Raw genomic sequence first — 12,960 nt, 5'->3', positions numbered from 1 at the left:
AAGAATCAACAAGACAAACCTACATGGCAAAATGGAAGATATTTTCTCAGATGCTACCAGAAATCAGTGGCACCTCATCACTTTTCAATTCCTCAAATATTTGACTACTTATTACATGGAAATACAAGAACCTATCACTCAGTTCTGTCAAGGTGCACCTGGTAATTATCTCTGTTATCATACACTGGTGCAGGGGCATTCAATTTTTTTCTCATCCATTGGTAATTAGGTTCCTGAAAAGCCTAGTTAAGGTATTCTCCTCACTCAAGGAAACTATCCCCATTGGAGGACTCAAGCCTGGTACTTTCAGCCCTCGTGAGGCCAGTCTTTAAAGCCATGGCCTTTTCTTCCCTGCTGCACCTTTCCAGGAAAGTGGCATTTCTGCTTACTATAACTTCTGCTAGAAGAGTTGGGGAAATTCACATATTGACTGCTGATCTGACTTTTACAATAGTTCACTTATTAGACAGTGTATCCATGAAGACCCACCATAAATTTCTCCCTGAGGTAGTGACAGAATTTCACTTACATCAACAAATACATCTCTCATTCATTCTTCCCAAAACCTCACTGAGCTGAGGCAGCATTGCACATTCTGACATCAGGAGAGTCCTGGCCTACCACCTGAACAGGGTGAAACTAGGGCTGTCAATTAATCAGTTAATCATGTGAGTTAACTCAAAACAATTAATCTTGATTGATCACCGTTTCAATCGCACTATTAAACAATAGAATTCCAATTGAAATTTATTAAATATTTTGGATATTTTCTACTTTTTCATATATTGTATTCTGTGTTGTAATTGAAATCAAAGTGTATATTTTATTACAAATATTTGCACTGTAAAAATAATAAACAAAAGAAATACTTTTTTCAATTCACCTCATAGGTACTATAGTTCAGTCTCTTTATTGTGACAAACGTTTGTTTGTTTGTTCTTTTTGAGTGCAGTTACGTAACAACGTAAAACTTCAGCGCCTACAGTCCACTCAGTCCTACTTGTTTGTCTTAGCGATTGGCTGAAAGAGAAGTTTGTTTTACATTTACAGGCGGTAATGCTGCCCTCTTATTATTTACAGTGTCACCAGAAAGTGAGAACAGGCATTTGCATGACACTTTTGTAGCTAGCATTGCAAGATATTTATGTGCCAGGTATGCTAAACATTTGTATGCCCCTTCATGCTTCGGCCACCGTTCCGGAGGATATGCTTCCATGCTGATGACGCTCATTTTAAAAAAAAAAAAGTGTTAATTAAATTTGACTGAACTCTTTGGGGGAGAATTCTATGTCCCCCTGCTCTGTTTTACCCACATTCTGCCATATTTCATGTTATAGCAATCTCGGATGATGACCCAGCACGTGTTGTTCAATTTAAGAACACTTTCACTGCAGATTTCACAAAATGCAAAGAAGGTACCAATGTGAGATTTCTAAAGCTAGCTACAGCACTCGACCCAATGTTTAAGAAGCTGAAGTGCCTTCCAAAATCTGAGAGGGACAAGGTGTGGAGCATACTCTCAGAAGTCTTAAAAGAGCAACACTCCGATAGGGAAACTACAGAATCCGAACCACCAAAAAAGAAAATCAACCTTCTTTTGGTGGCATCTGACTCAGCTGATGAAAATGAACATGCCTCGGACCACACTGCTTTGAATTGTTATCAAGCAGAACCCATCACCAGCTTGGAGGCATGTCCTCTGGAATGGTGGTTGAAGCCTGAAGCACTAAAGATTTTTATGTCCCATCTGGCACTAAATATCTTGCAACGCTGGCTACAACACTGCCTTGCAAACACCTGTTCTCACTTTCAGGTGACATTGTAAACAAAAAGCAGGCAGCATTATCTCCTGCAAATGTAAACAAACCTGTTGAGCCAAACAAGTTTTAGGACTGAGTGGACTTGTAGGCTCTAAAATTTTACATTGTTTTATTTTTGAATGCAGTTTTTTGGTACATAATTCTACATTTGTAAGTTGCACTTTCATGGTAAAGAGATTCCACAGTACTTGTATTAGGTGAATTGGAAAATATTAATATTTTTACAGTGCAAATACTTCTAATCAAAAATAAATATAAAGTGAGCAATTTGCACTTGCATTGTGTGTTGTATTTGAAATCAGTATATTTGAAAATCTAGAAAACATCCAAAAATATTTAAATAAATTGGTATTCTATTGTTTAGCAGTGTGATTAATCATGATTGGTGTATTTTTTTTTTTTAAGTCACTTGACAGCCCTAGCCGAAACCCTTTAGAAAATCTATCAAGACCACTTGTCTATGTAGCAGAAAGGTCAAAAGGCTCTGCAATTTCATCTCTGAGATTGCAAAACTGGATTTCTGATTGTGTCAGAACATGATATGACATAGCCAAAGTAGAACCACTATCCACACTCATTACCCATTCTACTGGAGCGCAAGACTCTTCAGCAGCTCACTGCAAAAATCTACCAGTGTTAGATATCTGTAAAGCAGCTGGGTAGGCATCAGTACACATGATCACAAGGCACTATGCTCTAACTGAGGCTTCCAGATGATGCATTTAGTAAAGACAGGTTTCAGAGTAGCAGCCGTGTTAGTCTGTATTCGCAAAAAGAAAAGGAGTACTTGTGGCACCTGAGAGACTAACCAATTTATTTGAGCATAAGCTTTCATGAGCTACAGCTCACTTCGTTGGATGCATTCCAATGAAGTGAGCTGTAGCTCACAAAAGCTTATGCTCAAATAAATTTTAGTCTCTAAGGTGCCACGAGTACTCCTTTTCTTTTTAGTAAAGAAGCTCTTCACTCATTGTTTAACTCCTCCAAGCTCCTATCTCAGTAATGCAACTATTGCCTAGGAGTCGCCATCAGTGGAATGTGCATATAGATAAAGGAGAATGGGAAGTTACCTACCATATACACTACAGTAACTGGCATTCTTCAGGACATGTACATATACGCATTTCACAATCCACCCTTCCATCCCCTCTACATCAGCTTCCTCTTTGGGGATTCTGCAGTAAGAAGGAATCAAGTAGTGGCCAACACATTCGTGAATACTTCATCCTTATGCCCTCGCTGAAGAGCATGAGGACTGGGAGGAGGACACATACACATTATATGGATACAGCTGGCCAGAAAAGTCTCTGATCTTGAGGTGCATGCACATCATCTGTGGAATGGGCATATGGACAACACATCTCAAGAACTCCTCTTAAGATGTAGGGTAAATAACCTCCCAATGATTTTGTTTCAATCCTTAGCACCCCTTTGGAATGTTGTAGCATAAGGGTACATCTACACTGCAATTAGACACTCATGGCTGGCCTATGCCAGCTGACTAAGGCTCACAGGGCTCAGTTTGTAATGCTACTTAATTGCAGTGTAGGCTCAGGCTGCAGCCTGAGCATTGAAGCTCTCCCATCTCACAAGGCCCTAGAGCTCAGACTCCAGCCCAAGCCCAGAAGTCTACACTAAACAGCCCTTCTGCCTTACCCTGCAAGCCCGAGTCAGTTGGCACAGGCCAGGTGCAAGTTTTTAATTGCAGTGTAGACATATCCTAAGTGGGCATTTCTAGAGCTGTAAGGATATCTCAACTATATAGAATTCACGGGCCAACTGTACTCTGTTCATCTTATTCTGCCCCAAATGCCAGGATCTTAGAGCTTAAAGGTTTCTGCAGACAAGATGTTAAAATCCTGCACCAGTTGGCATGCTGGGCATCTGAGGAAACGATTTACAAAGAAGGAGATGAGGTCCCTAGTGGCATTATGGAGGGACAGTGTATAAGCCTCACCTGAATAAGACTTGCAAAGTAGGTTTCCTGTTACTCACAAGCTTTTCTAACTTTTCAGTAGATAGAGATCTATGTAGCTCTATGCCAGTGGTTCTCAACCTGCGGGCCAATCAGCACAGAGCTGCGGCCCATGTGACATCCTCAGGGCCATGCAGGTAGTATTGGAGGTGGCCCACATAACCCATTGTGGGCCTCGCATGCGGCCCACAATGGTAAATAGGTTGAGAACCACTGCTTTATGCTATACTCTAAGAACTCCATTTACTACTCTGTAACTTGGTTTTCCTTTGCTTTTTAGTCTGTCCCTGCTGGATTCATTTGCCCTGAAGGCTTTGTTATCTTAGTGACCCCTGCAGTCTCACTCTGAAAAGGGCAGAGCTACACAGTCCACTCTTTCTTTGATTTATTCCCCACCCTAGGCAGGCATTTGAGGGATCTGGAGGTTGGTTTGCTGTTTTCAGATGAAAACTTCATCTGTTTATATTTTTTCCAGGTGTTAAAGGCAGAGAAAGAAAAGCAGGAACTGCAGTACCAGGAGCAGCTGTCTGAGCTGATGGAAAAACAGTCCAGGGAGGTGCAGGACCTAGGTTAGGACACATAGAAATATGTACAGCCAGAATGGGAGGAACTGAATTGAACTCATGGCAAATGATGAAGTGGAGAGGGAGAGTCCGTTTAAAAAATGTGCGGCACATGAGCGAAATGGTGCAAAACCTTAAGGAACGCCGGGTATCGCTGTTATTATCTAGAATTATTTTAATTGAGTTGTATTGTGGTAACACCCAAAATGTGATCTCAATTTGAAAAAAACCAAAGAGTAAGAAGGGACAGGTATGAACCAGAGAGGTGTGGCAATAAGGAATGACAGGCAGGTAAAGAAGGTTGGGGGGAACATCTAGGTAGCACCTGGGGAGACTGGAATGGCAGAAGATTCCTACAGCAACGGAGTAGAGAAATCTATGTATATGAGTGTCATAAATATAAAGGGAAGGGTAAACCCCTTTGAAATCCCTCCTGGCCAGGGGAAAGCTCCTCTCACCTGTAAAGGGTTAAGAAGCTAAAGGTAACCTCGCTGGCACCTGACCAAAATGACCAATGAGGAGACAAGATACTTTCAAAAGCTGGGAGGAGGGAGAGAAACAAAGGGTCTGTGTGTCTGTCTATATTCTGTCTTTGCCGGGGATAGACCAGGAATGGAGTCTTAGAACTTTTAGTAAGTAATCTAGCTAGGTACATGTTAGATTATGATTTCTTTAAATGGCTGAGAAAAGAACTGTGCTGAATAGAATAACTATTTCTGTCTGTGTATCTTTTTTGTAACTTAAGGTTTTGCCTAGAGGGGTTCTCTATGTTTTGAATCTAATTACCCTGTAAGGTATCTACCATCCTGATTTTACAGGGGGTGGGATTTCTTTATTTCTATTTACTTCTATTTTTATTAAAAATCTTCTTGTAAGAAAACTGAATGCTTTTTCATTGTTCTCAGATCCAAGGGTTTGGGTCTGTGGTCACCTATGCAAATTGGTGAGGCTTTTTATCCAACATTTCCCAGGAAAGGGGGGGTGCAAGTGTTGGGAGGATTGTTCATTGTTCTTAAGATCCAAGGGTCTGGGTCTGTAGTCACCTAGGCAAATTGGTGAGGCTTTTTACCAAACCTTGTCCAGGAAGTGGGGTGCAAGGTTTTGGGAAGTATTTTGGGGGGAAAGACGTGTCCAAACAGCTCTTCCCCAGTAACCAATATAAGTTTGGTGGTGGTAGCAGCCAATCCAAGGACAAAGGGTGGAATATTTTGTACTTTGGGGAAGTTTTGACCTAAGCTGGTAAAGATAAGCTTAGGAGGTTTTTCATGCAGGTCCCCACATCTGTACCCTAGAGTTCAGAGTGGGGGAGGAACCTTGACAATGAGTGCCAGGAAAATGGAGGAATTCAAAGAAACACTGGAGATACGGGGAAAGGCAAGGCAAGGCAGTGGCATTTGGCAACAGCAGATGTTCATGCTTTGGGATTGAGCACATCACAAGGAGAGAGGAGAGTGAAACTGTGATGCTTGTTCAAGTACAGTTCTCCTCTACAAACTGACTGAGTAAAAATGACACAATCTTACCTCTCATTCAGTGAGGAAACCAGTATGCAGTGCACCCTGCACAGCACAGAAGTAGCTAGGCCCAAAAGTCATATTTAAGATCAGTGTTCCCTCTAATTTTTCCCACATGTGCAGAATGAATTTTGTTATATGCACCTATATGGAGGTGATGTGTGACACACAGCAAAATTCATGTGGTGGGGGGTGGGGCCAAAGGGTTCAGAGGGATGAGAGGGGACTCAGAGTTGGGGCAGAGGGTTGGGGTGCAGGGTTGTGAGGGCTCTGGGGTGGGAGCAGGGATGAGGAGTTCAGGGTTGGGGTAGAGGGTTGGGACGCAGGCTCTGGGATGGGGCTGGGGCAAAGGGTTGGGTTTGGAGGGTGAGGGCTCTGGCTGGGGATGCGGGCTCTGGGGTGCAGGCTGTCCCAGAGCTACAGCAGGGAGATAGGACACCCCCCCCCCCCCCCCGACCAGCTCTCTCTCTCCACAGCAGCACCTGGGCACCATGCATTTGAAGAAGTGGGTTTTTTACCCACGAAAGATTGTGCCCAGGTTCTGTTCAACTGTTCATCTTTACAATGCCACCGGACTCCTCGTTGTTTTTATAGAAGAATAGGACATATCTTCCTGCCGTTAGCATTGTCATTTCCATCTTGTTCCCAGAATCTGGCAACAACCAGAAACTTTTGTTAGAATATGAAAAATACCAGGAGCTGCAAGTGAAATCCCAGCGGATGCAGGAGGAATACGAGAAGCAGCTACATGATATGGAGGAGACCAAGAACCAGGCCCTGGAGGAGCTGACAGAATATTATGAGGCCAAACTGCATGAGAAAACCACCTTGCTGGAGGAGGTATGAACTACACACATGCCTTGGGCTGCTGACTGTATCCTATTTCTAATTGTAGTAACACGTCTTCCAAAGCCAAGGGAGTGTGCCTTCTGCACCTAGGGCCCTGTCCCTGATAGCGGGCAAATGAGTGCTCAGGAAGCAGGGGCTTTCTTATTGCTCTTCTGAGTTAGCTGGGGCATATGCCTTCAGTAAGTACCATTCTAAGGCAGTTGTCTGCCCATGATATTTCTCTTCCTGCCTCTCCATCTGTTTGGAAGGGTGTGCCTTAGGATCTCTACCTGTCTGCATGACTTTTTTATTCATAGAATCATAGGACTGGAAGGGACCTTGAGAAGTCATCTAATCTAATCCCCTGCACTCATGGCAGGACTAAGTGTTATCTATTAACATCTAAGTATCAGCTATTAACATCTGAAAGGTGTTTGTCTAACCTGCTCTTATAAACCTCCACTGATAGAGATTCCACAGCCTCCCTAGGCAATTTATTTCAGTGCTTAACCACCCTACCAGTTAGGAAGTTTTTCCTAATGTCTAACCTAAACCATCCTTGCTGCAATTTAAGCCCATTGCTTCTTGTCCTATTCTCAGAGGTTAACAAGAACAATTTTTCTACCTCCTCTTTGTAACAACCTTTTTGGTACTTGAAAACTGTTATCATGTCCCTCTTCATTCTTCTGTTCTCCAGACTAAACAAACCCAATTTTTTCGGTCTTCCCTCATAGGCCATGTTTTCTGAACTTTAATAATTTTTGTTGCTCTTTTCTGGACTTTCTCCAATTTTATTCTTTCCCCTCTCTGCCAAACAATTTGACCTTTTCTCCTTCTGTGTCAAGATTACTTGTTTTTCGTGGTTCTGAGAAATCCCCACTTCATTGCTTGTCCTGGGAACTGTTCAACATGGTTATAGGGAGAGTTATTTACCTAGAGTCTCCCATTCTCAAGATACTCACTGTGATGGGTTCCCCCCAGGGTGCCATCTGGAACTGAGGTACCACTGAGCCCACCTGACCCACCAGCCTGGGTTCCCTTTACCCTGTACTGCTGTGACCAGCCTGCCAAGCCCTCTCCCAGGCTCCAGTCTACACCTTCACCAGCACACACAGAGGTAGGGACGCACCTAGCTGCCGAAACATACAGATGCTCTGATCTCCTCTGATTGGGAAGGCTTCAGCTAAGGAACTGCCCAGATACGCAAGTGCATACCCCCCTCTGGAGGGTAAACCCAAAATTTCTCTGTCTTGCACTGTACAGAGAACTGTACAGCGTAAGCTCATGAAATTCGCCCTCTCCCTCAATGTGGAGAGGACATATACAACAGCTTTTTACCCCAAATTATAACTTCCATGCACTGGTTTGTGATAAAGCAAAAACAAATTTATTAACTACAAAAGATAGATTTTAAGTGATTATAAGGGATAGCAAACAGATCAAAGCAGATTACCTAGTGTGACAAAGTGAGGATTTTCCCTTGTTATGTTGTATGTGAATCTTACTGTTGAGCCTATGTGAGTTTTACTTTTTTGCATGAATGTGTGCCTCAGTTTCCCTGGGTGCTGCACCAATACCTTGGTGGTGGGAATAGGGGTGTGTGACTTTGACTGAGACCTCTGGGGCAGGCCAGGCTGCTCCAGCTGTCTGCACGTATGCTATGACCGGTAACCTGAGACCCAGGAGGGGAATGCAACCAGGTGACTCTTGGCTTGGGAAGTGAGATGAAGGAAGGACGAGGAGCAACGGGGGTGTCTGAGGTCGGGTCACTGGAAGATGGGCAGTCCTTTTTGGGGACTGGAAGAGGGGGAATCCGGGCCATCTGGTCCAGGACTCCCCAAGATGGACTTGGCTGAAAGTCACTGATTTCTGTGCTAACAAGTTCTGTTCAATGCTGTGTTCCTGTCAACTAATAAACCTTCCATCTTATGCTGGCTGAGAGTCACGTCTGACTGCAGAGTTGGGCTGCAGGGCCCTCTGGCTTCCCCAGGAGCCCCACCCTGGTGGACTTGCTGGGGGAAGTGCACAGTGTGGAAGGGGATGCTGAATGCTGAGGTCAGACTCAGGAAGGTCAAAGCTGTGTAAGCTTCTTGCCCTGGCGACCTATGCTCAGAGAGAGGAGGCATGCTCCCCTAGAGTCCTGACTAGCTTCATATGGAGTTGTTCCAGAGCATTGGCCCAGGGGCTCCATGACACCTAGCAAATAAGCAAAAACTCAGTCTAAGCATAATATACTAAGAGATTGGATATGAGTAGCAAATTCTCACCCTAAATGATGATTTAAGCTGGTTGCAGAGATTCTTAAGGGGCCAGCTGCTCTTGCTTGCAGCTTAAAAACCCCAGGTAATCCTCTCGCAGGCTAGAAATCCCTCTAGCCTGGGTCCAGCACTTCCCCCCAGTTCAGTCCTTGTTCCTCAGGTGTTTCCAAGAGTCTCCTTTGGGCAGGGAGTCAGTGAAGAACCTCAATTATGTCATTCCCTTGCCTTAAATAGCTTTTGCATATGGCAGGAACCCTTTGGCTCCAGCTTGGCTCCCACGCCCAGTCAGTGGAAAAACACTGGTATTCCAAGATGCAGTCCAGTTTCAGGTGATCTGGTCACATGACCCTGCCATGTCACAGCAGCCGTGACTCCGACTCCGTTTGTAGCATCCTCAGAAAGGCTCCCCGGTGGGAGATAAACTTCTTCTAAGGCCTGTTGTTTTCTCTAATGGCCCTTTCCAGCCATCCATCTAGACTGATTGCATTCTGCCTAGTGGGCATTCCCCAGGTGTAAACATATTTGTAATACAGATACACAGTCGATATTCCTAACTTCAGATACAAAAATGATACATGTATACAAGTAGGATAATCAGATTCAGTAAATTATAACCTTTTCAGTGATATCTCACATGCCTTATCTTGCACAAAATACATTATAATTATGCCATACTCATATCATATTACTATTACTATCATATTAATATTATGAAGAAGAATACAGGGCATAATGCCACACCCACCTTAATAGATCTCCATACTCAGACCTGTGTACATGGGCTTGGTGGGAACTCCTACGCTTCAAAGTTCTAGATCCCTGAACCCAGTAGGGAGTGTCTCTGTCCCTATGCTGCTAGAATGCTAAAAGTCTGCCCTCAGTGCTCCAGCTGTCACTCCCAGACTCTTTGTCAGTCATTTTTTGTCCCTCTGTGGAACAGCCTCCCCCTGCCCTTCTAGCTGAAGCACAACCCTACTATTCCCAGGGGGAACTCCCCACAGCCTTACTGAGAGGTCATCTTTACCAGGGGAGCATCCCTTACGCACTCTGGCACTCTCACTGTCCCTCTGGGTCCAGCTCTCCATTATGCAGGTATAAGTAGGTAAGCCCCTCTGTCGTCAGATGTTCGGCTGCATGTGTGTGTTTGCTCTGTGTGCTGTCCCAGCTCTGCACAGACAACTGGCACAGCAGACCTCGAGCATACTACCCAATAAATCCACAGACTTGGTTTTCAGCAATGGAACTTGGTCAGATTTATTGGCGACAAGGCACGGTGCTAATGCCCAGGCTCAGTGGTTACAGGTACACTAACACATGTATGCCAGTGACAATGGACCAGCTCAGTGAATGGCAGGACTTTCCATTCTCCCCTTGGCCAGACAAAGATATTGCCTCTGAGATACATATTTATACACCAATACAAACAAGTTATGTGTCACCCCTGATGTATTAAGGCGCCACCCATTGCCTTGTCCCTGTAGGCTCGATCAAAACATCTCTATCTATCATGCTGTCATCCTGACCTTATCCTTAAGATGGGTCAGCATGTTCCTTTTCTCTTTGGGGAATGTGTTTGGTATCAGGGTGTTCTGGTACCACCTTTCTGGAATGTGCTTGCATGAGTGCTTTGTGCCTAGCAACTCTTAGGAATAGATGTTTTTGCAATATCAGCCCTATACTTGCCAAAAGAGCCAGGGCCTCTTGCTCACAACTTAACTTTGTTTGATATCAGCAAAGTTTTAACTACTTTAGCTCTGGCCTCAAGCCTCACACTAGGACTCTGATACAAGGCCTTATGTTTCAGGCCCTCTTCCAACTACACCCTCCACTGTTCCCTTGTCTTCAGCCCTCTCCGACCCTCAACTCAGGCTTTCTGGCTTAGAGCCAGCAGGAACCTCCTTCGGCTGCTCTTCCTGCCTTCAGCTCTTTCTGGGCCCTGGGTCTCTGGCTTGGGGAGGTCAGCCAGCAAATCTCACTTGCTCTGCCTGCCTTCAGCCTTCCCACAAAAAACTACTTCTGGGTTCCGACAGCTCTCGTGTCCTGACTGACCAGGCAGCTCTCACTTGTCTTCTTCCTGATTGTTCCTTGCAGTCCTGACTCACCAGGTCTCTCTGCTCTCTCAGACTTTCCCTGATATTGTATAGATCCAGGTACTTCCCTGCCCTCCTAACTGGTCAAACTAGGAGCACCTCTTCCGGCACAGAAGAGCTGGATGTATTTAATTTACAGGGGCCCACCACCCTGTGACAGTCTGATAACAATTTTTTGAAAGAAATTTAATCATCTTAGAATTGGAATTTGTTTAAATAGTATTAGTACAGTCAAAGCTCAGGGATCCATTAAAGTATATGTATGCTCAGAGGAGAATAATCATTACAGATAAGTAAGTAAGTAACTCTTCTTCCCCATCGCCAATAGCTTGCTCAGATTTCATGGACCCACTGCTACTATTTCCCAGTCACCTCTGAGAAGAAACTGAACAAAATACAAAGTCTGATAGTTATGCTAGAGATCCTTGCCCTCCCACCTCTGTCTCCCATTTTCTTTTCCTGATTCCAGGCACAGGATGACACCAGGCAGCAGCTTCAAGAGTTTGAAGAAACTAAGAAACAGATTGAAGAAGATGAAGATCGGGAAATCCAGGAAATCAAAATCAAGTATGAGAGACGACTTCGGGAAGAGAGAGAATCAAACCTGCGGCTGAAAGGAGAGACAGGAATCATGAGGAAAAAGGTAATTTCAATTCTCTAAGAGAATCTGATCTGGCACCTGGAATACTAAAGCTGAGTTGAGTGTAGAATGTGTTCAATGAGAGTACTAGTCTATTTCTAGACATGTACGGCATTTTACTGAGGTATAAAAGGGCAACTGCTCCTTCCTATAATATAGCTTGGGAACCTTACAATATTATGAGCAAAAAAAGAAGCTACATTCTGGTGTAACAGTGACTAGATTAAAGGGAGAAGAGAAATTATAGGTTCCCCCCTCCACAGGGGCAATGCAGAACTTTTCCCTCTACTAAGTTTACTAATATCTAGTACAGTTTGGGGCACTATATAAATAATTAGTAACAATAATAGATAGTCCCATCTCTTGCAATTAAACTTTCTCATGCTTCTCAGGAGACTTTGCCACAATTTGATATATATCTTATTGTCAGGAAAGTATTCCTGGTATTCAACCAAACTTTGTGCCCAGTTTTATCCCATTTCCCTTAATTTTCACCCCTTTGTAGTAAACACTTCCTTTCCTTCCTTGGTGTTTATACTCCTCAGATATTTGTAGAAAGTTATGTTTGTCGTCATTGTGACACTTAAACAATTTTCAAGTAAATATGACTATATTAGAATGACAAGCTATACAATTGTTGCCAAAGTGTAAGGAAAATTCATACCCTCTCAGATCTCTCTCAGGGGCAGGTACAACTCAAGCAGGATAAGATTATGTACTGTATTTGAGGTTTGATCCATTATGTCCATTTGTAGGTTCTGTCCTGATTACCATTCCTGATATAGTGGCAGGTTGCTACATAGCATGGAGCCATCTCCGTCATCTTTACTTTCTCCCAGGGTCAGGTAGTTTTTCCACATCACTCTCCAGTTCCTGGTAATATGAGGAAATATCTTTCTTATTTGTATTTGGGACATTGAAGTAGAAAGTGTCTCTGTCTCCATCTCTTCTGTCACATTAGCTGCACAGTCGCTCCTCTCAGGGTTAGAATGTGCTTTGTGTGTCACAAATTCACCTGTCGTTTGTGGTCACTGATTCTGTGCTTGGAGAGAGCCTGCATTTGAATCCAAGTACATCTTTAGTATCTACTCTTTCTCCCATCTGTGCTTCCTTCCACATTGCAATCTATCCATAGAACAGTCTCCTTTTCTTATACTCCTAATGATCCCCTCTCTTCATTCATATTCCTCCATAAAAGCACACAAACTGCTCCATAAAGCCTTCACCACAGTTTCCCAGGAGATCTGCAGTGCTTTGTGACTGCACCTTCAC

The 12,960-nt window shown here is 43.8% G+C and overlaps 1 protein-coding gene across 1 annotated transcript in view; it reads left to right on the top strand.

Annotated features, from left to right (window-relative positions):
• The window catches only part of CFAP57 (cilia and flagella associated protein 57), a 136,765-nt gene that overhangs the window by 83,019 nt on the left and 40,786 nt on the right, over positions 1–12,960 (top strand). Inside the window, exons 14-16 of the mRNA XM_077823980.1 lie at positions 4,271–4,364; positions 6,522–6,712; positions 11,518–11,691. Coding sequence (XP_077680106.1) covers positions 4,271–4,364; positions 6,522–6,712; positions 11,518–11,691 — 459 coding nt within the window. The remainder of the gene's footprint in view (positions 1–4,270; positions 4,365–6,521; positions 6,713–11,517; positions 11,692–12,960) is intronic.

Source organism: Eretmochelys imbricata, chromosome 8 (assembly GCF_965152235.1).
Source record: "Eretmochelys imbricata isolate rEreImb1 chromosome 8, rEreImb1.hap1, whole genome shotgun sequence".
In the NCBI taxonomy this organism is placed as follows: domain Eukaryota; kingdom Metazoa; phylum Chordata; order Testudines; family Cheloniidae; genus Eretmochelys; species Eretmochelys imbricata.
The sequence above is the reverse complement of the archived record's forward strand: the minus strand, read 5'-3'. Positions and strand labels throughout refer to the sequence as shown.